This window comes from Aspergillus homomorphus (assembly GCF_003184865.1).
Source record: "Aspergillus homomorphus CBS 101889 unplaced genomic scaffold BO97scaffold_62, whole genome shotgun sequence".
Taxonomy (NCBI): domain Eukaryota; kingdom Fungi; phylum Ascomycota; class Eurotiomycetes; order Eurotiales; family Aspergillaceae; genus Aspergillus; species Aspergillus homomorphus.
In genome coordinates, this window is record NW_020291948.1 from 24,310 (window position 1) to 48,881 (window position 24,572).

Consider the following 24,572-nt stretch of genomic DNA (forward strand, 5'->3'; position numbering starts at 1 on the left):
ACTCTCCAGAATTATCGTGCACAGTGAGCCTAAGCGACCCAGATATCCAATGAAGACGTGGAATCAATTTCAGGCGAAATGGAACTCAGACAGGCTGTATGGTAAATGTAGATAGAGGGATTGCTAACGGCCTACGAAAGTAGAAATGAGAACGAGCGCTTCGAGATGTCTGTCAATGCAACCTGCTCCAACATGAATTAGGCTGATTATTTCCACTTCGAAAGCGATTCTAATCAATCATGATGATATCGGCACTATTAGTAGCACCGGGCTCGGCAAATTGTGACGAATCACGAGGTACTGGTTCAGTCACCACAGCTTCAGCAGGTGCCGTGGACTTTCTTGGTTTGCTACTCGATTGCTCCGCGGTACCCGAATTAGGCCTGGAGGCGGTAACGCATCTGTGTAGTTCTTGCAGAAGACTTTCAACCCGGTCAAGCTCTGCAATCACGCCACTTCCAAGCCCTCTCCAGCCCTCACCCTTGGCATGATATAGTGTTTGCTGCACTTTGGTGGATATATGACTAACTTGGCCGGAATGAGGCCCGGAGTTGCTCACATCGCTAAGCACCCAGACTAGGCGATTCGAACGCGTTCTGGCAACTAACCGAAAGTGCACAGCCGCATCAGGGTAATGAATGATATAGGTCATTGCGTTGCGCACTATGACCTGCACTTTTAGAGACTCGCTGCGAGAAGTGTTGTCCATGAGCTTGTCAAAAGCTCTCATAAGAGGGAGTGTTTTTTTCAGGAGTTCAGCAATGGTTTCCATGCTGGCCCCAGCCGAAGCACGATTCAAGCTAGAGGCAAGTGATCTCTGGATTCGACGATGAGGATTTGAGGAGTCGAATTGCATGCCTAGCTCCAAACGGAAGATCGAATCCGGCCTAGATGCAAGCTCGACCGCATCAACCTCTGAAAAGGAGGGATGTCTTATGATTCCAATCTCAAGCCTGGCAGAGAAATCTCTCTTGGGCCCATAAGTAAAGGATATTCCAGACAGAGATAATGATGTGACCTCTATCTTTTTTCGTTGCAATGTCTCTAAAATAGACAACACGCATTCGAGTCTCTGTAGATTTTCTATGAGACTAACGATGATAGGTCGACCTGTTGATGCAAGAAGGCGAATAGCAAAGCCGTTGCCGTTCTCTTGAAAAACTAATGAGTGGTCCCATCTGCGAATAAGGGCACTGAAAGCTTTCACTGGAATATTCAATCTTCCGTAGGCACCTATGATAGCGACATTTTTCAGAGGATCAATGCCGAGGAAAGTAAGACGAATAGTCTCTCTGACGAACCCTTGCCTTTTTATCCTTGCGGGTAAGACCATACGTAAGGCGTTGGGAAGTTTTGCAGGCTCATATCGAAGAGAGAGGTCTGGAGTTTTGGAGCCTGCCTCAATCTTCAGCTTGTGTACAGGTGGGTAAAATTTGATAGCATCCAAGTCAGCCAAATAAAAGGAATTGGCATAAATGGTCAGAATGCCCGATAGACTGTGCCCAAGATCTGCGAGAGACGCATAGCTCTTCTCAAGCTGAGAAGGAACGAAAGTGTTCCTGACGATCTGAGCAAAACGATAAGCGGAGCGGTTACCAAGCTTCACACCGTATGCTGATTGTCTCCTGGCTAGCGCCCCGGGTCGAAACTGAACAATCCACCAACTATCACCATCCATGCTGCTCGTCGCTGCCACAATCCAATTTCGTTCCCAGAGTCTGTGACTGAAGAAAGAGAAACGCAGAATATTTGGTGGGAAGATTCTGCGGACGTCTATATTCAACGCCCTTGGATTTATCACGTCGAAGCCGAGCATCTTCAAATAACTCTCGACTTCTTCTATGGCTGCAATGCAGCGGAGCCGTGCGACACGAGTAACTATGTCATCAACAGAAGACTTGTCCAGGGGTCGATCATGATCAGGCCGCTCTAACGCAGTCGGTGTAGTGGAAAAGACGTTCGTGCCTGACATTGACTCCACTGAAACCTTGAGATGTCTGGTTTCCGTGAGTTGAACTTCAAGTAGGCAGTTACCTGGCTCAGTAGCTGTGAGCTGGGCTCGCAAGGACAACGCGCTGGTTGAATAGAGTAGGCTTTCGCCTATGCTATTATAGGCCGAAGAAATGATGTGAGTTATATGCAGAGCAATAACACTCCGGAGTAGACGCTCCATGGAGAGATTCGTCGTGTCAAAGTCAATGCCCCCAGAACTGATTTGCTCTCCGTCTCTTATCCAACGTAGTCCCAGGTAGGGTGGCACAGAGGCCCCTAGCTTAGACCCGCGACGGCCGCGATTGAGTCCAACTTCTACCCAGCTCTTGTGACCAGGCTTTCGTGCCCAGTAGTGAACAACAAGGGTCCGATGCAACAGCTCGATGCGCAATACATCAGCCCAGAGTCCTCTTGCCATTTCGATGGCTTGTTTGAAGAGGACATTGATCTTATTGGTAAGTACCAGATTATGCAATAGATCAAAGCAACCAGGCAAACCGTGGGTTTGAAGTACATCATTCACTTTAGATTCAAGCTCGTTGAAAATTCGACCCTTCGGAATGGATGACGATGGATGGAAGAGGAAGCGGATATCCACGAAATAGTATTGCGATATCCCACTACCTTCCCCAATAGACAGATCAAGCTCAAATTCATTAGGTACCATGAACGTGACTCGACCATCATGAATACGGTATGTTTGGAAGGAAGGGGGAAGCTCATCATGCAGAGCAAGACGTGTACTCAAAAGTCTGTTAATCTTTCGTAACTTTCTTAGCGTTCTCTTTGGCGTTAAATTCCTAGGAGGCTTGTAACCGAGCTGACACCACGTATTAGATCTCGGAATCAGTATCCCAACATAGAATGAAGCTTACATCGGACATTGACGCTACTTTCCCCTTGGATAACACCTCTAGGGAGGTTCTGATATCTGGATTCGCCACTTGAGCCTGAACGAGGTTTTTCTTCATGTCTCCAACATATTGTAACGCTCCTGTGTAGGCTTGGTGGCGTATGCGTATAAAATTTTGAATGTCAATTAGCTTGCTGACATCCGCAGCTTGTCGACCCCACTGAGAAAGGACGAGAAGCTTGATGAACTCAGCACGTTTAGCATGAGCAAACTCGAGTACACGGAGCTTCTTTTGTATGTTCTCAGGCGACTGATTGTCTTGCGGCTTCCCCGCGATGGGAACCGATGCATATACTGAATCATGAGGAGCTACCTGAATCTCTGCCAATTCGGTGATCATATCGAGCAGGTCATTCCAGCATTGCTGAGCTGATCTATTGAGCAATTTCGAGAAGAGAAAGAACCCTTGCGTCACGTGAAACAGTTCTGGTAACTCTCTTGTTTTCGCTGACACAGATGTGACGGTCGAAGCGTCAGGGCGATGAGCGGAACTTCTCTCCAAGCCGTTCGTATGGAAAGAGCCATTTTGAAAGACATTAGAGCCTTTTAATGATGTCCCCTCTCCAGGTTCATACGATACGCCGTTCTGCGAGTTGTGGCCTGATCGCTGTATATGTTCGCCGACATTGGCAGTGTCCATGACGACGCCCGGCATGTTCCACAAGGCATAAGCAGACGTCCAGTTGCTCCAAACCCTCCCCTTCTCACCCTCTGCACGAGAAAAGGGGAGTAATCTGATGCAGGACCGTGTCTACCCTAAGCTGCAAAAGCCGATTTGGGAAGGGGTGCGAATCCGCAGCACACAAATAATCACACGTCGAACTAGAGACGCAGCATATAGCTCACATAGAATAATGACCATCAACTGAGACGTAGGTATCGAAGACGTATCACAATAAGTATCAGATGCGCAGTTTAGTTTACTCGTAGGGTGACGAAGGCGCAAAGGGACCTGGTGCTCGGCCGCGGGCTTAATTTGTTCGAGCAAGGAGATTTAAATGATGAACGGGTGGTTGTTTCGATCGGTGATAGATGCTGTCAGGCCGCTTCAGATTATTGTTGGCTATAGCTGCTCTCGTGGCAGGATTCGTGTCCAAGACCAACAGGCTCGGGTGCGACACAAATGTTGGTCGCTTTGTTCGTGATATGAGTGGCGTATAAAACGGATAATAGGCAATCAAATTGGAAGCTAGAAGTTTGCAAGTGAAAACAGTATGGAGGCACAAGCCTATGGCGAAGATACCAGTGGTTTTGGTTGAGAGACTCTGTGGCTGGGGAATATCCGTTTGGGAGGTCGGATTCCGGTAAAGGATCAGGGCAAATAATTGATGAACGAAGCCGGCGCGATGCGCTGCAAATGCACGAGCCCCAGGTCCAGCCTCAGCGAGTGACACTCAGCGAGTAGTTGGCTCTGGGTGTCTCGGGATTACATAACATTAGAAATTACTAAATGCAAGTCTGTGCCCGAAGTAGGATTAGTGTACTATTATGGTGTGATCCGCACGCCGTACGTCAGCGTACTCCTTAGTGCCACTGTCCTGACAACATCTCTCTTCCTGTATTGCAATAGCATAGCTGGTTTCGTGCGTCCACTACTATGCTATTATTTATAGTCCTCTCTATCATATCATTGTAACTCAGAGGGCTCGATTTGCACAGTATAAAAGCACTGTTTTTTTTGTATACCATGTGCCTATATCACCACAAATATTCTCTTTTGGCTGTGTCATAGATCCTCCCTATCCTCTCTTCACCTCGAGTGACAGTAGACACAACTCGGTTCTTGAACTGGCTACAATCGCAAGAGATCGTCTTGATTTGTCTTGTCTGGACTGGTGCTGTGAGCTATCACCAACCATATTCAGTTTTGCTCTGTTAACAAGATTTTCACAGACCACATTGACTCCTAGTACAGCTAAGCAAGCACTGTTATCTCTGTTGGCTATACAAGCCGTTTCCAACATCTTCTTGGCATCATGCAGAGGAATCAAGTAGCTGAAGCAAATCTTCCCCAATACCCAGGTGATGATATACGTCCCACGAGTAAGAAGGAGCTCGTCGGTTGGTACAGCTATGGGTGGGCAGCAGAGGTTTTTGCTGTATGTGCCATGGGTACGTTACAAACCGATGCGCTGTTATTGGTCTTTAGACCCTTTATACCCTAACTGGGATTTTCTAGGGTCATTTCTCCCCATTACCCTGGAGCAAATGGCTCGGGAACGTGGAGTCCTTCTATCGGATCAATCAATCCCATGTAGTGCAAGCTGGAATCACTCAAGAAGCCATGCACAACCAGCCCTTCTGTATGAGAAATCTGGGGCACACAGGGTAGCCCAGTGCGTTGTTAATGTTCTAGGATTTCAAGTGAACACTGCAAGCTTTGCTATGTATACGTTCTCGGTGAGTGTCTTTGTTCAGGCTATTCTGATTGTGTCAATGTCGGGTGCTGCCGACCATGGGAGTCATCGCAAAATGCTTCTGGTGCTTTTCGCTTTCGCTGGCTCCGCTGCCACCATGGTTTTCCTTGCAATCTCGCCGAGCTTATATATCCTAGGTGCGCTGTCTGCAGTTGTAGCCAACACTTGCTTCGGGGCCTCTTTCGTGCTTCTCAATTCGTTCTTGCCCTTGTTAGTCCGTCATCACCCTTCGTTATTGGCAAAAGAAGTCGATGGCTCTCCTGTACCGGTCAGTACAACTATCAGCCACAGCGATGCCCCAGCATGTACCGCTCCACGCGGTGAACCAGCGGAGACGACTCCGCTGTTTCGATCCAATCGTTTGCGTCATATAGCAGATTCCCAACATCTCCTTGCCCGAAATAACCAAGAACTCGAAATTTCGTCTACAATCTCCTCCTATGGAATCGGCATTGGCTATATTGGTGCGGTGATACTACAAGGAATCTGCATTGCTGTGGTCTTCGCGACGAAGCAAAGTACTTTCTCGCTGCGTCTTGTGCTATTCTTGATCGGGGCTTGGTGGTTTTTCTTCACGATTCCTGCGGCGATATGGCTGCGTTCTCGACCAGGGCCACCTCTTCCTTATGTCTCGCACGGCAAAAAGCGTGGATCGTGGGGTGGCTATTTTATATATGCCTGGAAATCTCTTGGCCAGACAGCAATGCGCACTCGGCACATGAAAGATATTCTGTTGTTTCTCGCGTCTTGGTTTCTACTCAGTGACGGGGTTGCAACTGTCAGTGGAACGGCTGTCCTCTTTGCTAAAACACAGCTTGGTATGCAGCCTGCTGCATTGGGCTTGATTAATGTGGTTGCAATGGCGGCGGGTGTCATCGGCGCATTCTCCTGGGGCTATGTTGCGCGGTTTTTTGGCCTTAGTGCATCGCAAATCATCATTCTATGCATTTTGCTTCTTGAGATTGTGCCGCTCTATGGACTGCTAGGGTTCATCCCAGCCATCAGAGAGCTGGGTTTCTTGGGTCTCCAGCAACCTTGGGAGATGTATGCGCTGGGCATCGTTTATGGGCTTGTCATGGGAGGATTATCTTCATATTGTCGGAGTTTCTTCGGGCAGTTGATACCCACAGGCTACGAGGCAGCGTTTTACGCCCTTTATGCTATCACCGACAAAGGATCCAGCATCTTTGGTCCAGTGATTGTTGGAATCGTTACGGATCGCTATGGTGAAATCAGACCTGCGTTCGTCTTTCTTGCGATCCTTATTTTGTTCCCACTGCCACTCATGCTACTTGTGGATGTTGACCGTGGGAAGCGAGATGCTCTGGCACTCGCAACTGAATTGGCTGGTGAAAGAGAAGTACTAGAGCCACTAGCTTATGGAACGGTTCCATGTGACTCCACTTACGGTGAACCACCAGCCATGGAAAGCGAATGAGCAATGAGATGTGGAGTAATGCATACAGTATTCACATTATACTACTCCGTAGGTAGTCTAGCAGCGATTTGATACTTCTATTTTTCATATGTACTCTATCTCGTCCCTTCTGTTCTACTTATGTTTCGAAATAGTGATTGGCTTATTGACATGGCATCTTCTCTTCATGGTAGATTCGAGCGCGTTATGGAAGACTGAGTAAGGTGTCGTCAAGTCTTATGGATGGAGCCACAGCAATAAGCAACTGTATCCAGCTGTAGACGTGATTCGCATGGCGGCCTCCATTCGAGTTGGTGTTTTCTGCTGAAGTTCTTAGTAATATAAACCACACGGGCGGAACTTTTGGGCGGCTGCCTAGGCAGTTGCTAGGAGCTACCTACCGACAAGTTCTGTATTTAAGTGAGTGAATTACATGTACTCATAGTTGACTGTGCTAATTACTTTAGTTAAATAGCTAACTTAGTGAACAACGCAGTTAGTTACCTTACCTTAGCCAACAAATTTACCTACATTCCGTTGCAATAATGCAATGCCGCAAAATACCTACTATAGGTACAATTCAGGTACATGAATTAGGTTCGTCCCTTGCTGTACTAAGCGGGTCCGCTCGAACCAGTCAGCATGCTCAAGCGGCAGCTTACTGCAGAAAGAACAGACTGTCCTTAACTCCATACCCATACTTTTACAAACACTATTTAAGTCTGGAATCACCTACCACTCATTAACCACCTTGAACACTGATACTTCTCCTTTTCAGTCGCAACAGCACCCCCACCCACCACGGCAAGGCATTCTTACGCCTTTACCTTTCTTTTGGAGCTTGGTTGATCCTATACTCATCCAGGACAGAAGGGGTTTCGGTATCAGCATCGTGAATTTGCGTTATTTCCGGCAGCCATTGCATTCATTATGCGGTCTCTCGCCCCCTTGGTTCTCAGTTTTCTAAAGGCATCGAGCGTAGCATATGCTGCGGATGCTGCGGATACTGAATCCAATGTCATCTCACTGAGCACGGACACGTTCGAAAGCTTTATGTCTGAGCATAATTTGGTGCTTGCGGAATTCTTCGCGCCCTGGTGTGGTCACTGCAAGGCTCTTGCTCCCAAATATGAGGAAGCAGCCATAGAGTTGAAGGCAAAGGATATTCCTTTGGTCAAGATCGACTGCACTGCAGAAGAGGACCTGTGTAGGAGCCAGGGTGTCGAGGGATATCCGACTCTGAAGATATTCCGTGGACCGAACTCGAGCAAGCCTTATCAGGGTGCGCGTCAAGCAGAATCGTGAGTCAAAGTCAATAGCTTCCGATGCCTTTCTAGTCCTCCGAGTCCTTGAAAGGACCGAATCTAATGCAATGCCCGCTTGCTAGCATCGTATCATACATGGTCAAACAATCACTTCCTGCCGTATCACCTGTCGATGGCAACAATCTCGAAGAGATGAAGATCATGGACAAAATTGTTGTCATCGGCTATTTCGATTCTACGGATAAGACAACGCATGACATTTTTGAGACCTTCGCCGAATCCCAAAGAGATAACTACCTTTTTGCGGCCGCAAGTGACCCCGCAGTCGCCAAGGCGGAGGGAGTCCAACAGCCGGCTGTTGTTCTGTACAAGGACTTTGATGAGAAGAAGGCCGTTTACGACGGCGAAATTGACCAGGAAGCTCTACTCGGTTGGGTGAAGACTGCTAGTACCCCCCTTGTGGGTGAGATTGGACCCGAGACTTACTCTGGCTATATCACTGTAAGTTGACTCCCTGAATCCTCTGGCTGAAACATGCTTGTTCTCTCATAGCGAGGACCCATGTGTATGTATCGTGTCACTGACTCAAATCATTAAAGGCTGGTATTCCCCTGGCATACATCTTCGCCGAAACGAAGGAAGAGCGTGAAAAATTCACTGAGGAATTCAAGCCAATTGCGGAGAAGCACAAGGGCTCTATCAATGTCGCTACCATTGATGCTAAGATGTTCGGTGCACATGCAGGCAATCTCAATCTTGACCCTCAAACCTTCCCCGCCTTTGCTATTCAGGATCCCGCCAAGAATGCCAAGTATCCATATGACCAGTCCAAGGAACTCAAGGCAGACGATGTGGAAAAGTTCATCCAAAATGTCCTTGAGGGCAAGATCGAACCCAGCATCAAGTCGGAGCCCATTCCGGAGACTCAAGATGGCCCGGTTACGGTTGTTGTAGCGCATTCCTACAAGGAACTTGTTATTGACAACGACAAGGATGTCCTGGTAGAGTTTTATGCGCCATGGTGCGGACACTGCAAAGCGTATGTTCTATACTATCTTCTTCCCAAATCGGGCATTACTGACCAGGTGTAATAGTCTTGCGCCGAAATATGATGAGCTTGCTGGCCTCTACATCAATAACCCTGACTTCGCGGCCAAGGTCACCGTTGCCAAAATCGATGCAACGGCAAACGACGTACCGGACCCCATTACTGGATTCCCAACCATCAGACTGTACCCAGCCGGTGCCAAGGACTCTCCCGTCGAATATGAAGGCTCACGCACTGTCGAGGACCTTGCCAAGTTCATTTTCGAGAATGGAAAGCACAAGGTGGATGCTTATACAAATGCCGAACAACAGCAGGAAGACGCAGACGTCACTACTCCCCCTGTTGCGGCTCCCGCAGAAGACGAAACCCCCGAAGCAACCAAAGAAGGCGCGGTGGAGCATGACGAACTCTGAATTGTCACAGGAAGTTCTTTTCCCCTCTAATGAAATTGTACCTTATCATCATCATCAATCTAGCCAGTATTCCCGGTTCCTGCTCGAGCTTATTCATCTCTACGTGCACATCTCCAAAGCCTGGTTTCATCCCCTACTCAGCATAAAAGATACGGCTCGCACAATCTATATTGCGAGATGTAGATGATGCCAATTTCTCGAGTAAGAGGCAGTTATGCAGTAGCACGTGACTGACAGTCAAGCTGGTCTGTATCATGGATTCATTTCCGTGCGTCGCCATCTGACATAGTCGTCCGGCACCGTCCCGGAAATATGCAGCAGAACAACGTAGTAAGGCCCATATCTGGCGTGAGAGGTCATTGCTTACAAACTCGAATTACTCCCTCAATGCACCACACAACTATCCATATTGCGATCCCAAATTCTGGTCTACACTTGTCAACCTGGAATGACAAAGCAAATGCTGACTAGTACGACTGCATGAATCTTCTGGCTTTGGCAGAGATATCCCAGTAAAAAGAGCATAACGAGATGAAACCAAAAACCGCTACCGTCCCTGGAGCTCAAGTGGCTGAGTCTGCTGCCGCCAAAACTTCCAGTGCATCTAAGTCCTCATCGAACTCATCGACGTGTTCGGTCGGATAGGGGTTCTTCAAATCATCACGAAGCGCTTGCTCTGTGGGAAAGCCGGGGGATATCACCGCCAGGCCTTCATTATCGTTTGACTCATTTGAAGCAGGAGCCTGGATGTCGGCGAGAGGGTTACTTGTCTTATTTTTTGAGCTTAAACTCCAGTCGATGGTCTCGTCCAATCCATACCGTTCGGAAAGCCAGTCGTTGCATTTCTTGAAATGTTGGTTGGTGAACTGTTACCGGAACATTAGCCAGGAAGGCATTTTTGTAAAGGAATGCCTAAGAGATGGACTCACAAAGCCCCTAGATGCGCTCAACGGACTAGGGTGGACCGATTGCAGGACGCAATGTTTCTCTCTATTAATGCCTGTCACTCGCTTCCCGGCCGGTGTACCCCATGCCAAGAACACAACACCACGAGTACGCACTCGGGCCACCAAGTCAATGACCTTCTGAGTAAATTGTTCCCATCCCTTATTTGAGTGACTAGCGGCTTGATGTGCGCGAACTGTCAGGCATGTGTTGAGTAAAAGTACCCCCCGATCGGCCCAGGGGGTCAGAAGACCACCTTTGTTTGGCGGTCTCTGGAAAGAGGGGTAGTCGTTCTTGATACCAGTATAGATATTGACAAGGGACGGAGGAGCTGGGGTTGGCGGCCGGACGGAAAAGGCCAGACCGTGAGCCTGGTTATGATTGTGGTAAGGATCCTGCCCGATGACGACGACTTTGACCTTGTGCAGAGGGGTGTGGCGGGACCTAGAGTTATATTAGTGATGGAATGGTGCTTATCATCCGAGGCTTAACCGCACCAAGAGTAGACTTCCTCCTCGGGGGGAAAGATTTTAGTCCCTGACCGTTTTTCTTTTTGCAGAAAACGCTTCAAAGCTAGGAATTCGGGCTTCACTACCTCTTCCTTGAGCTGTGCCAGCCAGCTCTCATCTAGAGTTTCAATTTCGAGCTGAAGGAGCTCCTTCTGCTCAGGGGATAATGATGCCACCCATTTCTGTTTGTCAAAGTTCAAGGACGGTCCAGTCAATGGTGTGGCTTCAACCGAAACTGTGCGTTTTGGAACACCAAAGAAAGACGTGATGCTACCGTTTGCCCTGGGCTTTTTGCGGTCCGCGGCTGAGTTTTTGAGATGATCAGCATCCCGTTTAGTGCCCGTTTGACCGGCCATGTCGCAGATTAAGCTTGCGTGGTGACGGACAACGAGCAGATTCTTGGGCAGTAATAGTCGAGCAGGAGTATAGTGGAAGAACAGGCAGAGGAAGGATGGTTGACCAAGAGAACTCAAGTGAAGACGTGACACAGAGCTCGCCGGCGATGTTAGGACTCACCAGCTCTGGCGCATCTATCAAGACGAATGGATGGACAAGACCGAAGTGGTAGCACTGGAATCATGCCCGACTTTCATGATCAAGTGTGGCAGATCTTAGTGACAGCTCCAACTACGGCTGCGGCAGTCTCGCAACAAGCACGCGTCGCGGTTGCGCGAGTCCCACGCGTCCTTGGAGTGGGAATGCTCATTTGCTCGTATTGTATATACAGTACATACTGGCCCCAGACTGTATGTATCATACATCATATTCATTGTGACAATATGAGAAGTCTGGATCAATACACTGGGCAGTAGAGACTGATGCTGACCAAGGTATTTAAATAACCTAACTAGTTTAATTGTTTGATTTGCCATCTTTAGTCGATTATACATAGGTCTGAAACTGTAGATATTTACTGTACCTGTCGCCTCTTGCTCTCTTCAAAGGTAAGAATGGTATGTTAAGAGTGCGTGTATAGTCTAGTCCGGAAGTATCGAATCTGTCAAACTTAATATTGATAATTCCATACCCAGGCAACGCTATTAGGTTCGAATCCCGTCCTACCCATCCATACCCCAATAGGCCTTAGCGGTATTACTTACCCGTCTTGATATCCCGCACCATTTTTCAAATAAAGTAGACAGTTTCTTCTTACATTAGGGTTTGAGGGGTTTTCAAGGCTGAAGCTATTGGATACTAGAATTTTATATTAAGGAATATCTACATATTTCCTTATATTAGGATCTACATTAGGGATTCCTTCTTATAAAAGAGGTGGTCAGCAGCCGTGACCAAGCCCAAGCCCAAGCCCAGAATTCTGCCGGGCAGAATCGGAAAAAGGTTAAACCGTGTTAGGATAGATTTGTGCGCCTTTCTGGTTTAGGCTTAGTGGTTTTTCTAACCAATCATATGATACGGTTTACAAAACTTCAACAAAGGTGTTGGGCTCTAAGATAAAGATATATTTAAATATCTAACTTCAATCTATATTTGATAATTAGTAACTGAGGGGTATTTCTTAGACTTTTTATATAGGAAAGTAACTAAAACTATACTGATTTGAAAATATCATCTAAAGAATAACAGTTGGGAGGTTTCCTACTAATCATAAGTTAGTGACAATACTAACTATTCTGGGAATTGGGAAGGGGTGCCCAGGCCCCACCGGCTGAGAAGATGACCGCCTTCCTGATTTACACGAGCTAAGCCTAATTCAAAACTGGTATTGGGCTTGCTGACCACCTCTAAAGTATCAAGTTAAGGAGAAAGTGGTGTGAGATGCTAAGGCGGGTAAATGATACCGCTAAGGCCTATCCAGGTAAAGTGATACTGTAAGTAGGGATATCAGGTTCCTCACTTTTTCTCACTAATTTGTCTCAACATCAGACCAGGTTTTGTGTTCTAGATAAGACATGGAACTTATCTGGCTTGCTGACACTCCACAGGCTAGGCGGCGCAACAGAGCCTTGAGGGCATGTGCTCAATGCCAGAGGAGAAAGGTGTGGTCCCTTATACCTCATGCAGCCTGCATACCTTATTGAACCATATGCTAAGCTACGAATCTATGTATTATGGTATAATATAGAAACGCTGCCACCATATTGCTACAGAGAATGTCGTGAGCCGACAAAACAACATCCGCCAAGCACATACTATCTCTAACATATCTCCACAAAAGCAACGGCGTGAGTGCAGCAGTGTTGATCAGCCGACACTCCCTGTTGCGGCCACTATAGCTCAGAGCACATCCACCACCACTACTTCCCGAGATATCTCGCGCACAGAACGCTTTGTCGGAGATTTAAATCCAGAAGCTGCGATCCGCGAGAAGTTAGATATCGCTAACGGAAATCAGTTGCGGGACCGAATCGGGCTCTGGATTAGCTCCCCCTCTGGTCCAACTCGTGAAGAGCGTCTATCTCACTCCGAACCCTCTCAGGCTCATGACGCCATCACCTATAGCCCCGATTCGCGCCCTGTTGCTTCTCTATTACACCAGCAATATACATCTGCGTCAAATGCTTGTGGTCGCTTACCTTACTCCACACGGAAAAATCTTATCTCGATCTATTTCGCCAAAGTCAATCATATCTTGCCTCTTCTTGATCAAGAAACTATACTCTCGAGTCTATCCGAAGATTCGGTATCCGTGTTCTTAGAACGCGCAATATGTCTTGTAGCAGCAAAAGATGGCGCAGCAGGTTGTTGTCTCCGCCTGAGTGAGGGAGGTCAACTTGTGACTTCACGTCTATTCTGCTCTGAGATATACGATGGACTTGTCGCTGCCATGAATTTTGGCTTTGAGAGAGACAGAATCACCCGCATCCGTATTTTGGCGCTCATGTCTCTGCATTCCGAGGGTTATGAGGGCGTTGAAACAGCCTCAATGCATCTTTGCCAGGCTATTCACCAGGCTCAAACAGTGGGCCTACATCTTCACCGTCCTGATAAACCAGCGGACGATACTCTATCACATCTCTTTTGGTGCTTGTGGACTCTAGACAGAATGCATGCTTGTCTAGGTGGCCGTCCTGTTCTTCTTTCCGAACGTGACATCGGGATCAGGAAACCACACGTTAGACATTCCACGAAGACTTCTGCCTTTGACATATGGTTTGCGATCTCTGATCTACTCTCGACAGTGATATCATTTTACAGACCGTCATCAGATCATACAGTTGGGTGGGAAACAGGTTTTCCCACATTCGAAGGCATTACAGGAGATCGGTGTTCAGACTTGGACTCTGCCACACTAGGTATGTTCTCTGTCAGATCATACACCCTCTAAACGAGTGTTCTCATGGCTAGGGCATAGCTGTCCTTGGCGCGATTGCTAAGAGCTATGAAGATTTTTTAGAACTATATTACCACGCTGTTTGCATTCTTTCATGCAGGTATGGATTTTCACATCCTGCGGAGTTGTCAAAGCCTTCGTATTCTCGTCAGGGCCTTGCTGCAGTCCGGATACATTCTATTTTCGCCACTGAATGCTCCGGGAATCTCCCCCCGCTACCCATTGTCCCATATGCATTGACGCTATCGATGGCGGTCTCGTACCAGCAATTCCGCTCGAGCCAACTCGTCACCCATTTGGATCGAGCCAGAGCTGGCCTAAAAGCCTGCTGTGTCATGCTTGAAACTATGAGTGCCTACTGGTCTACCGCAGAGGCGATGGCCCGGCTGGGACGAAAAGCACTTTGTCAGATCGAAGGCGCAAATCCGCAAAATCGACCACATGATCATGATCACGGGTTGATGGCAGTTTGCCCTGAAGTCCGCATCCCTCGGCATCTAGGGGAAAGCATGTCGTCCTTGCCATTATCGTCTGATGCTATACAGGGCACTCGGACTAACGCCCCATTACCCATGCCTATGCAATCGCAATCGCCATTTAATGATTTTGGGGCACAGACCATGAGCGAGCCCGACCCCGCGCACGGTCAATTCGCCGATATAGATATTTTGTTTGGAGAATTTCTCGACCTTTCTCTTCCCACGAATTTCTGGGATCCGGTATTCTTAAGGATGGAACCCTTAAATTCATGATTGTGCGCGGTAGGAAAACATTGGCTCGATAAGCGCAGACAGTCCCCCGAGTCCCCCGAGTGTAGCACTAGAAAGGATGTTGCCTTCGGGACTCTTGGCTCGGCATTTTAGAATCCACTATCCAGGCACGCCTCTTTTACTCGCCAAAGTGTTGTCGTTACCGATATGTTGATCGCCATTGGTGTGCCTTTTTACGTAGTACACTAGTAGGAACTCGCTTGGAATCAGTACTCAAGGGCTCTTCTTCTGTAGTAGACTACCTTGCATGCGACGATGAAGACTGGGTTCCGGTCGCGGCTGTGCCAAGGAAGCGAGGAAGAATACTTAACGTATTAGATATGATTGCAGTCCGTGTTGCTGTTGTCTAGACCGGATCCCGCCCCTTTTCACCTTTGGACACTAGAGAAGAATATGGTAGACTAAGAGAGAACATATCTAATGGACTTTCGGCTGATTTTCCACTGGCACATTCGCGAGGCCAATCTCAGGTATGACTTAACACTTATTATCATTATTATCATTAATTTTTTTGGGGTTTTTTTTAAAAAAAATTATTACTTATGAGATGCAAAAACTACCTAATCTAGTCTCTTCTTCTCTCCGCCACCTTTCTCCCCCTTTCTCGTATAGTCCACTTAAGTTACTTGTGCGATCTGAAGTCTCAAGACCCTCTCGTCAAAGTTTTGTGAATCAAAATTGTCCCGACCAACAACGAAGATTTCCTCTATCTTGAACGAAACAGCAAATGCAGCCTAACCCGTCCACACGCTGCCTATTGAGAGTCTCGTAAAAGACAAGACAACTATCTCTGTTATCAACGTTCCTTCACAGTAACGGCAGGCTTGTCCCTGGCGGTTGGGTTCGCTCTCGAATTCCTGTCTTTCTCTTTGTTCGCCTTTCGCTATCTGGGCTTTGGTAAGCCACAAATTGCAGTTTATTCCGTGGCAGCCTCTCCATCTTCACACAGATTTAGCTCTGAGCTGTCTTCCGGCTTGATATACAATGGGACCCTCCAACCTGGCTGCGCTGTTCGATGGAGTTTGAATGCATGTTTCACTTGGCATACAGCCTGTAGAAGAGGCATTCCTTCACGATCGCTCCTACTGCTGAATGCGAATGGAGGGTTTGGCCTAACAATCTCTTTTGGATCGAGTTGTGCCACCAGACAAGCCAGCATATTCTTTATGGCTAGCGTGCCTGCAAAGAGAGGGGGCCAGGCCGCCTCTGCTGATGCCTCAAAAGGACGAGGAGGCTACATCGAATCTGGCCAAAAGCATACCGGCCAGTTGTCGCTGCACCCGATCCCTCAGCTGCAGGGTCCTTTCGAAGAGTCAATAGCGGAAGCCCGCGATGCAACACGATGTGAAACGGTCGAGCTTGACGCCCAAACCCGACGTCGAGATCTCCTTGAAACCTCCAAGTATGAACGGCTTTGTGGTCGAAAATGGCGCCAAAGGGTTGACGAACGGTAAGTGGTCCAGGGCTTGCGTTGTCGGGAACGCCTTGATAGTGAAATGACAGGCTGAACCGCGGCAGATACCATCCACTGTGGAAGCTTACCGCTCAAATGTCTTTTGGAGTCCATCTCCTTGTTGGAGGACTGGCCAAGTCAGATGCGGAAGTCTTAAAGATTCTCCAATCCCATGTGGATGAAGTAGATGGTTTTCTAGGGAGAACTGCGGATGATTTCTCAATCATACGGCTTGATGTACGCACACGCATACAGTACCTGAGCCTGCCTCTGGAAAACCTAGATGTTTTCGACGAGATGCTAGGGGACCGTAGCTTTCGTCTCTCCATCACTGACTATAATGAGAGGATCGAACATGCGATCGGAAGATTTACGGTCGCAGTCCAGGATGCCTTGAAGGACATACAGAAAGGACGGGAGGCCATTGGTTCTCTGTGGAAATACCTCCTACAGTCGGCAAATGAGAATGATCCATTGCCTGCAAAGATGGTAGCTATCTATAATGCCATGCTATCAAATGCAGAAGGTTGGCATGGCGCGTTCTCGGAGCTCCAACGGAAAGGCGTGGCGCTTCAGCATGCACTTGTTCCACTCGGCTTGGCCGTCACTGAAATGCAACGACGTGTCGGCGTGGCAAGTCGAAAGTCCGCGGTTAGTATCAAAATATCTCATAATGCTCAACCCGTGAGTACTAACACAAGCATAGGGCTCTTTTGCACATGGCTCTAACCGCCCTCTGCGAGGACGATTGCTCAAAGGAGTCTTTGGGAGGGATCCATCTCCTGGGCCCTGTTCTTCTATCTCATATAAACCTCTTCCTCGTGCGCCAGACCTTACGCAATCAGCAACGCTTGCCTGGCCGGCCGAACGCCGGAGACTGACGCAGAAAAGTGTGCCAAATCTAAGGAGGACAGCGAAGAGAGATGCTGAAGATAACACTTTCCAGATGACGGACCAAGCGACGTCCGTCATTGACGCTGCAGACAGAAAGACCTCCAGGATATTTGCCCCTAGCATTCAGCGCAACCCAGTCACGCTCTCAAAACCCACATTGAAGCCGACGGAACCTCGGGACCAGCCAGTCCAGAGACCATCCACTGCGCCATCTAGGGCATCCAGGGCTCGAAGCATCTCTCTGGATCAGTTAAAGATTTTTCACAAAAGCAGGAAACAACAAGGACGGCTAGCTCCTCCTCAGGCCGACCAGCCTCCTATGCCTCACGGTTCGCTCAGGCGTGAAGCAATGAAAACCCAATTGCTGCAATTCTTCAGATCGGACCGTGTGCAAGACGTCTGGGACACTGTAGCACGCAATGAGAAAGGTGCTGTCGTGAATACCTCTGGGCCCCCGAAGGATGGACCGTGGAGCAAGTTTCACTCCGGATCGCCCAAAGATGATGATGCGGTGCGTGGTGCAGAAACTGACGTCCTTGATCCAGTCTCAACCGTAGATATGGCCTGGCTCCCGGAAAAAGACTCGGAAACGCTCAACACGTATTCATTAAAACCGAAATCCGATATAGCGCCCCGCTTCCACCTCTTTCCGGCCCAGACAAGTCACCCTCAAGGACGGAAGGCGCTCAAAATCAAGAGTACTATCAATGAAGGCGTTAGGAAGCAAAAAGAACCCATGCAACCAATCATTACAGCCCTTCCTTCCATACCCGGGCAAACGGCGAAGAAGCCGTGGTGAAGGCGGATTGCACAACAATCATACCACCACGTGACAAACCAAGCGCGGCTCGGGATATAGTACGTACTACGTCGATGATGCTGAGATCGAGGTTTATCGTGAATACAGCCTTACGTGGTAGGAATACATGACAGGTGATAGTGTACAGGCCAAGCATGTCCAGTGCTCGCAAAGCAAAAGTCTTTATTTTGACACAGTACCATAGCGATAGCCAATAGATAACATCACCGAGAATGAACTTAGAAGTTCGTATGAGGTCGTCCTCCGGGTTTTCATCACATATGATAGCGCGAAAGCAATCCATGAAAGGTACCGCAACAGCCACCTTCCACTACCTTGAAAAGTGGTTCGAAAACAGATAGTATGACACAGGCAAACAAAGTATTCCTACTTGCACCGTTTCTCAACAATGTTAGGACCGTGTTCCTCGAACTCCTTCTTCGAGATCCATAGTTGATGGAAAGTTCCGAGACTGGCCAGGATACTTCCGCCAATCCAAGAGCCAAATTTTCGCTCTGCAGTGTTTCCTGGCGCTGAAATCCGCACGCGCGGTCCCGGGTACATCTGCATCAACTCTTGATTCAAGCGGTCCGTAAACCCGTAGAGCAAGCTCGAGGCACCTGTCACAACAACGTTCGCCAAGAGATGTGGGCGAACGTCCACGTCAACACCATTCAGCGCATTTTTTATTAATTCGGGTACGGTCTGCACCTGCGTGGGTGGCGAGAACGCCGACTCAGAATCCGGAATCGCGGCCTTTGCGTCAAAGAGAGATTCAACTACCCGATAGCGATCGACGCCGAAGACTTGGTTATAGCCGTCAGGGAACTCGAAAGGCCGCCCGGGACTGGCCTTGGCAAGGTCCTCGTTTAAAACCCCATTGGGGCCCGTTGCAGAGAGCTTGTTAGGCCCAGGCCAAACTTGAACCACGCATTCCTTGAATTCACACAGCGTCCGCTCTTCAAGAAGGGTGCGATAGGATGGGTCCGGCCCCTTCTCTGGTGGAAAGGTCCTGTATTTAGCTTGTGCAGGCTGCCCGGCATCCACAGCAACTTTGGAGGAGATGAGATAATGGGGTGTTATGGAAATCGGTTGCGGTGTGTTTGCCTTGAAGAGAGCGCGAAGTTGCGACGAGATATATTCTCCGCCAAGAGGGGAATGCTGAACCCCTCGCTTCAGGATCATCCCATCATGGACCGGAGTTATGGATAGATTGGATGCACCGATGTCGATAACTAACGCGGAAGCTTTGCCGGCCGCGAAGCTAAAACAAGAAGTCAGTCAATGGAACAAGTCAACTTGAGAAAGGGCTGTAGGCGACTTACGCTGCAAGAACGCCATTCCTTGCAAGATAGAAGGCTGGCGTGCCCCATTTTTCCATAGCGATCTCGATGGTCTTCTCGCGGGCTTTTGTGGGATTCCAACCTGGCTCTGACATCAACAATGGGCTATCCGCCAGAGGCTTTTCTTCAGTCTCCACCCCCTCCATCTCCGTGGGCAACTCGCTGTCTGCGGTGTCATTCAACCCATTCTGCAGGGGATTCCCAGGTTTGGGTCCTGTAAGGCGCGAGGTGAATGAATACTCCCAAACTTTCTCGGCCATGTCCCAGTCTTCTACTATTCCATCTCGACCCATTGGGTTATGGATTGAAAGGCCAGGACGAGGCGTGACGAAGACATCATCCCCGAATATCAATTTTTCCTGACCATCGTAGGTGTATTTGCCGTAGTAGGTTGGGATTAACGATTTTGGTGTATCCTCACCAGCGAATCCAGCGCGTGTCGTGGAATAGCCCGGGTCAAGCACGATCGCAGAAACCTCGTCTGTGCATTCCCAGCGGTCAGCAAGTGCCAGAGCAAAATCACCTCAGAAGGCCGTAGCTGGCGCATGAATCCGTCTCTTAGTAACGCGCACCCAGATATTTGACATACCTCCACCGTATTCGGCTGTTGAGGGCGGAATGGAAGGGTTCATGGCTGAAAGGTCAAGGGCACAGCTTGTCCGGATGAAGAGATCGGAGTAACAGTATAGGTTCTTACAAATTGGCTTGAGGTAATGAATAAGATAAGAAAAATACGAAGGAGAGATTTGAATTGAAAAGAGGTAATAGACAAGCCATACAGCGCTGGGTGCCAACCGGGTTTGTTGAGGGAAATGAATGTATTGCACGGCAGGCGGGAATGAATGGCGATTGCATTGAAGGAATGAATAATCGCCGCGGTCGAGCCCGGCGCCGCAGCTTGTACTCGCCAGCGCAAGACCACCACCACCACCACCACCACCACCACCACCATCATCGTCCAGCAGAGCCTATTCTACTAAGATTTAAAGTTTTTTTTTTTTAGTCATTTTGTTTCGCCGATACCTCTGAAACAAGCTATAGCTTGTCCATGTAACTATGGATGCAGATATCGGCCCGGCTTCTCTCTTCCGTCCAGTGAAGAAGAGAAAGTTCCCGCGACGCCGACCGGACGACAGCTCAGAGGATGCGCAAACTACTGCCGCGGAAGATGATAGCCGGCCGCCAGGAGGCCCATTGTCTCAGTCTCAGCCGGATGGTTTGGACACTAGACATACCTTAGATGTCGCGCGTCTTCGGCGGTTACAACGAGCTCGGAGAGGAGGCATCGAATTTTCCACCGCTTCGCGGCCATTACTGGAAGGCGAGAACCAGACCAATATAACATGTGCAGCGGCCGAGGACATCGAGACGGCAAGGTTGCAATCTATGTGTGATCGATTTACAGCGCATACAGGGCAGACGGTGGACGTTGACAAGCATATGTACGACCGTACCCCCGAGATCCTCCACCCCTGATCAGTTCCGGTCGCATCGTTGGCTAACGAGATAAGGATGGCATACATAGAGTCCGAGATGACGAAGCGTTATCAAGGCAGCGTTTCCACTGAGAGCACTCGCGACGGCTTGTCTTCGACGACCACAGCGACAGCTGCCCCTTCGATAATCGACCTACCACATCGTGAACCGGCGTCATTAGGAAAGCTACACGAAATTGACCTCGGTCAGGAAACCAAATTACTGAACATCGCCCGGACTGAAGCTGCTGCTAGAAAGCTCGCTGGTGATGATGGCGAATTGGCTCTTGCGGCAGTATCTAGCTCCAAGGCGATGTCCCCAGCGAAGGAACAGAGATCCTGGCGCAACCGGAAACGACGAACCAGTGAGGACATTGAACGAGATCGATTGGTCGAAGAAGTTTTGCGAGAGAGTAAATGTGAGTTTCTTTCTAGGATCCATATATCCTGTTTGTTCACAAGCCCTTACCCGAATTTAGTGGACGTCTATCATGGCCCATCGGAAGATGAGGAAGACGGAGCAAAGGACGCAGATGACCAAGCCGCCGACGACAGGGTGGCAGAACAGTTCCGAAAAGATTTTCTTGATGCTATTCAGTCTCGTCGTCGTGTGGCGCGAGCGAGGAATACTAAAACCACCAAGGCCGAAGCCCCTCGAGGGCCAAAGTTGGGGGGCAGTCGAAGTGCTCGAGCTGCAATGCGTGAGATGCAGGAGAAATCAGCACGGAAATAAGCCTTCGCTACGATACTGCTTCTCAAGGCGAAAGGGCAAGGATGCAACATAGCAGCGGTGATACTTAGCAGTAAATTTAGATGAGGGAACGAGAAACGAGACCACCCAGGTCGTACGTTTAACGTACTGTGACAGTATACCAGTTCGAACTTCGTACCTCTGCTCAACGACTTTTGCCCCACCCCCTCCCGACGCGGCGACTTCATGCTTTACGACCTACCTCGCGTTCTACTTACAATGGCTACCTTAAACGCTGCACGTTGGGCCAGCAGCCTCAATCCTTCTTCTATTCCTCCTGGCGTCCTTGATGCAGCCGTCCGAAGTTTTCATAATTGGGTTGGGTGCGCTGTTGGGGGCAGCGATCACCCCGCCGTTTCGATCGCACGCAATTCCCTTCCCCGATTCTTCGGCGCCCCGACTTCGAGCTTGCTGGGCACCCAAGGCGTCCAAGTAGATGCGCAGCATGCAGCCTTGCTCAATGGTATCCCGTCGCATGTTCATGATTGTGATGACACCCACCTAGAAACGATCTTCCAACCGACAGGGCCTGTGGCAGCTGCCCTTCTGAGCTTCGCTCAATCACTCAATCGACCAGTGTCCGGTGCCGAGTTCCTCACTGCCCTTACTGCCGGGATTGAACTTGAATGTAAGATCGGGCTAGCAGTCTGGCCGAGCCACTACGATGTGGGCTGGTAAGAGCATCCCTGATCAATCCTAGGCACTAAGCCAGCCAACCAGTCTTCTGACTAGGCATATCACCGGCTCCACGGGCTCGATCAGGGCAGCTGTAGCAGTATCGCGACGCTTGGACCTCAATCCAGGAAAGATGGCCCATGCGATCGGTCTTGCCGCGACTCAAGTGACCGGCATTCGTGAAATGTTCGGCTCGCATACCAAATCCGACCGGTGCCGTGCCCTGAAATATAATAAGTGACTGGGTGTATCCCTCAGCTGTTTCCGGCCCCAAGTCACCATCATTAGCCTAATCACGTGGATGCCCCTGTCTGTCAACCTAAATCAGAGAAAGAGCGAGGAAAGAATGCAACCGTTGCGCTGAATTCCTACCGCCTGCCCGGAGAAGAATACAATTTTCTATTTTTTTGAACCTTCATTCTGGAAGAGGGAGAAGAGAAGTAACTGTAAGATTGATGCAAGCCTTGTAATTTCCTCGCTCGTATCATAGATACAGATGATGAGGGTTGCCCCCAAATGCCCCCAAAAGACCAAGCTTTGCTCTACGAGTGCCCGGAAGGACATCATGATATTAGCCCACCCGGTCTATGTTGTCACGCGAAGCTCCACAGGGAGATGATAATAATAACTACATAGTAAATTCATATATTTAGCAGCTAACATCTCAGAGTAGTTGGGGCTCACAAGTAATCTAACTAGTCAACAGTGTAGAGGATTTCCCCTGCCTGAGTGATCGTTCTTTATAATTGATATTGATGTTCGTTCCGAGAGTTGTTAAGGAAATGAGAGAGTGTGCGGGTGTGGTCCAAGTCTGCCGTTTGGATTGTTGTCTTGGGGCGATTTCAGGTCGGTGGGGCCGGGTTTTGTTTGTCTCGACTCTTCGGAGGACGTGAGGACCTGTTGGTTGGTTTCTTTGTTTCAATTGTCTTGCTGTCAGTCAGTCGGTCAGTCGGGGTCACGGATTGGTTTGTCTGTCTTTATTTCTAGTATCTTTCTTTTAGACGGTGACCTTTTTTTTTCCCTCACTCCCCTTGCCCACCGCACCCTCCCTCTACAGTTGCTTATGATTAACGACAATCTGCCCTGTGCTCAGTTCTACCCTCTTCAAGTTGTGTGTGGCTCTTCCAAGTGTAAACCTAATACAAAGTCGGATACTTTAATCCATGATGGTGGTAAGTACGTATGGAAGAGTCTAGACTGGCTCTAGTAGGCGCCAGTCGCTAACAGCTGGGCCGTTCCTGACCCGCGACTGGTACCAAGCAAGAACCGTGGTTGGACATCCAGCATCAGGGGTAAATGAATCTAGATATTATTAGTAGTAGTAGTGCCACCCTCTGACATTACTGAGTAGTGTTTTTATCATTAGTGTATTGTTATGAGGACACTACATTCATGCCCTTAAATTAGGTAATAGACCAGGTTCAGGTACAAATCCTATCTACGTAGTATGAGGAGGAGGAGGCAGAGGTAAAAGGAGGAAGAGGAGAAGAGAGGAAAAGAGGAGGAAGGAGGAGGAATAAGAGGAAGGAAAAAAGAGGGAAGGAGGTACAGTACAAGTAACTATAGTAGTAATCTATGATTAAGTATCTACCTTACACTACAGTACCTGGGTACCTAAAACTACCTACCTAGAACCTAACACCTAACTCACCCGCCTCGTCAGTTTGACCAATCCCAATTGAGTGCAGTGGAGCGGGGGTGGCCGTCCTTAGCCAATCAATCTCTTATGTTTCAGCTTCGCAGCCCCTGGCTAATCCTATCCGGGCTCTAGTGATGCTGTGGTCCATCCCGTTCCGCCCTCTTGGGCGCTTCAATTTTCAGTAATGCCAATCTTAGGGTAGTCTAAGTGGTTAAATTGTAAGATCATCACTAGAAATTCACTAGACAGAGATGGCCGGAGTACATACCAGTACTGGTAGCACTGTACCTACTACCTACTCCACAGGGCTGGCAGTAGGGATTTCCTCGCAGCCTCTTGCTTTCTCTTCCCTCCCCTTCCTCTCCTTTTGCCGCTTGTCTCCATCCCACCCACACACCTCCCCTCCAACCACACACTCTTTCTTTGCTAGTTAGTTTATACTCCGTACCTCGTTTCGATTCTCTTGCACACTTTTGTTCGGTCTCTTGCATTGCTTTGTCAAATTGCCTAGGCTGTGATTGCTATCGATCGATGCCCCTTGGACACTCGTTTGCTTTATCTC

At 48.8% G+C, this 24,572-nt stretch overlaps 9 protein-coding genes across 9 annotated transcripts; 6 read left to right on the forward strand and 3 right to left on the reverse strand.

The window, feature by feature from the left end:
* Nucleotides 1–7: 7 nt before the first annotated feature.
* BO97DRAFT_245762 (mediator of RNA polymerase II transcription subunit 14) lies at nt 8–3,718 on the reverse strand. The gene is made up of 2 exons (XM_025690825.1): nt 2,868–3,718; nt 8–2,812 (listed from the first exon to the last, which is right to left on the reverse strand). Exons 1-2 carry the CDS (start codon nt 3,558–3,560, stop codon nt 230–232), a joined length of 3,276 nt encoding a protein of 1,091 aa, XP_025546714.1. The 5' UTR covers nt 3,561–3,718; the 3' UTR covers nt 8–229.
* A 745-nt stretch (nt 3,719–4,463) lies between these two features.
* Nucleotides 4,464–6,902, forward strand: BO97DRAFT_408887 (MFS transporter). The gene is made up of 3 exons (XM_025695961.1): nt 4,464–4,745; nt 4,799–5,017; nt 5,085–6,902. Exons 2-3 carry the CDS (start codon nt 4,882–4,884, stop codon nt 6,758–6,760), a joined length of 1,812 nt encoding a protein of 603 aa, XP_025546715.1. The 5' UTR covers nt 4,464–4,745; nt 4,799–4,881; the 3' UTR covers nt 6,761–6,902.
* Nucleotides 6,903–7,445: 543 nt separating this feature from the next.
* Nucleotides 7,446–9,572, forward strand: pdiA (protein disulfide isomerase PDI1). Its single transcript, XM_025693093.1, has 4 exons — nt 7,446–8,040; nt 8,124–8,505; nt 8,604–9,043; nt 9,099–9,572. The coding sequence occupies exons 1-4, from the start codon at nt 7,670–7,672 to the stop codon at nt 9,463–9,465; spliced, it is 1,560 nt and encodes a 519-aa protein (XP_025546716.1). The 5' UTR covers nt 7,446–7,669; the 3' UTR covers nt 9,466–9,572.
* A 91-nt stretch (nt 9,573–9,663) lies between these two features.
* On the reverse strand, nt 9,664–11,545 carry BO97DRAFT_446749 (uracil-DNA glycosylase). The gene is made up of 3 exons (XM_025698684.1): nt 10,908–11,545; nt 10,395–10,854; nt 9,664–10,331 (listed from the first exon to the last, which is right to left on the reverse strand). The coding sequence occupies exons 1-3, from the start codon at nt 11,273–11,275 to the stop codon at nt 10,029–10,031; spliced, it is 1,131 nt and encodes a 376-aa protein (XP_025546717.1). The 5' UTR covers nt 11,276–11,545; the 3' UTR covers nt 9,664–10,028.
* A 1,270-nt stretch (nt 11,546–12,815) lies between these two features.
* BO97DRAFT_399749 (transcription factor domain-containing protein) lies at nt 12,816–15,279 on the forward strand. The gene is made up of 3 exons (XM_025694258.1): nt 12,816–12,916; nt 13,003–14,173; nt 14,266–15,279. Exons 1-3 carry the CDS (start codon nt 12,830–12,832, stop codon nt 14,961–14,963), a joined length of 1,956 nt encoding a protein of 651 aa, XP_025546718.1. The 5' UTR covers nt 12,816–12,829; the 3' UTR covers nt 14,964–15,279.
* Nucleotides 15,280–16,147: 868 nt separating this feature from the next.
* Nucleotides 16,148–18,127, forward strand: BO97DRAFT_473554 (uncharacterized protein; the record flags this gene model as incomplete). Its single annotated transcript, XM_025700249.1, has 3 exons — nt 16,148–16,431; nt 16,500–17,122; nt 17,178–18,127. 3 exons carry the CDS (start codon nt 16,148–16,150, stop codon nt 18,125–18,127), a joined length of 1,857 nt encoding a protein of 618 aa, XP_025546719.1.
* Nucleotides 18,128–18,284: 157 nt separating this feature from the next.
* BO97DRAFT_399752 (actin family protein) lies at nt 18,285–20,293 on the reverse strand. The gene is made up of 3 exons (XM_025694259.1): nt 20,060–20,293; nt 19,453–19,951; nt 18,285–19,391 (listed from the first exon to the last, which is right to left on the reverse strand). The coding sequence occupies exons 1-3, from the start codon at nt 20,100–20,102 to the stop codon at nt 18,515–18,517; spliced, it is 1,419 nt and encodes a 472-aa protein (XP_025546720.1). The 5' UTR covers nt 20,103–20,293; the 3' UTR covers nt 18,285–18,514.
* A 233-nt stretch (nt 20,294–20,526) lies between these two features.
* BO97DRAFT_356062 (telomere length and silencing 1 family protein) lies at nt 20,527–21,678 on the forward strand (the record flags this gene model as incomplete). The annotated part of the gene is made up of 3 exons (XM_025692157.1): nt 20,527–20,912; nt 20,982–21,364; nt 21,425–21,678. 3 exons carry the CDS (start codon nt 20,527–20,529, stop codon nt 21,676–21,678), a joined length of 1,023 nt encoding a protein of 340 aa, XP_025546721.1.
* Nucleotides 21,679–21,915: 237 nt separating this feature from the next.
* Nucleotides 21,916–22,612, forward strand: BO97DRAFT_399758 (MmgE/PrpD family protein; the record flags this gene model as incomplete). The annotated part of the gene is made up of 2 exons (XM_025694260.1): nt 21,916–22,370; nt 22,429–22,612. The coding sequence occupies 2 exons, from the start codon at nt 21,916–21,918 to the stop codon at nt 22,610–22,612; spliced, it is 639 nt and encodes a 212-aa protein (XP_025546722.1).
* Nucleotides 22,613–24,572: the final 1,960 nt, after the last annotated feature.

Coding starts and splice junctions, on each gene's coding strand:
- BO97DRAFT_245762 (XM_025690825.1), bottom strand. CDS start 3,560: ATGCCGGGCGTCGTCATGGACACTGCCAATGTCGGCGAACATATACAG. Junction 2,813..2,867: donor AAGTAGCGTCAATGTCCGAT/GTAAGCTTCATT, acceptor ACGTGGTGTCAG/CTCGGTTACAAGCCTCCTAG.
- BO97DRAFT_408887 (XM_025695961.1), top strand. CDS start 4,882: ATGCAGAGGAATCAAGTAGCTGAAGCAAATCTTCCCCAATACCCAGGT. Junction 5,018..5,084: donor TTTTGCTGTATGTGCCATGG/GTACGTTACAAA, acceptor GGGATTTTCTAG/GGTCATTTCTCCCCATTACC.
- pdiA (XM_025693093.1), top strand. CDS start 7,670: ATGCGGTCTCTCGCCCCCTTGGTTCTCAGTTTTCTAAAGGCATCGAGC. Junction 8,041..8,123: donor GGTGCGCGTCAAGCAGAATC/GTGAGTCAAAGT, acceptor ATGCCCGCTTGC/TAGCATCGTATCATACATGG. Junction 8,506..8,603: donor CTTACTCTGGCTATATCACT/GTAAGTTGACTC, acceptor AAATCATTAAAG/GCTGGTATTCCCCTGGCATA.
- BO97DRAFT_446749 (XM_025698684.1), bottom strand. CDS start 11,275: ATGGCCGGTCAAACGGGCACTAAACGGGATGCTGATCATCTCAAAAAC. Junction 10,855..10,907: donor GAGGAGGAAGTCTACTCTTG/GTGCGGTTAAGC, acceptor ATATAACTCTAG/GTCCCGCCACACCCCTCTGC. Junction 10,332..10,394: donor TGAGCGCATCTAGGGGCTTT/GTGAGTCCATCT, acceptor TTCCGGTAACAG/TTCACCAACCAACATTTCAA.
- BO97DRAFT_399749 (XM_025694258.1), top strand. CDS start 12,830: ATGGAACTTATCTGGCTTGCTGACACTCCACAGGCTAGGCGGCGCAAC. Junction 12,917..13,002: donor CTCAATGCCAGAGGAGAAAG/GTGTGGTCCCTT, acceptor GGTATAATATAG/AAACGCTGCCACCATATTGC. Junction 14,174..14,265: donor CTTGGACTCTGCCACACTAG/GTATGTTCTCTG, acceptor AGAGCTATGAAG/ATTTTTTAGAACTATATTAC.
- BO97DRAFT_399752 (XM_025694259.1), bottom strand. CDS start 20,102: ATGAACCCTTCCATTCCGCCCTCAACAGCCGAATACGGTGGAG. Junction 19,952..20,059: donor AACAGCCGAATACGGTGGAG/GTATGTCAAATA, acceptor GGGAATGCACAG/ACGAGGTTTCTGCGATCGTG. Junction 19,392..19,452: donor AGGAATGGCGTTCTTGCAGC/GTAAGTCGCCTA, acceptor TTCTTGTTTTAG/CTTCGCGGCCGGCAAAGCTT.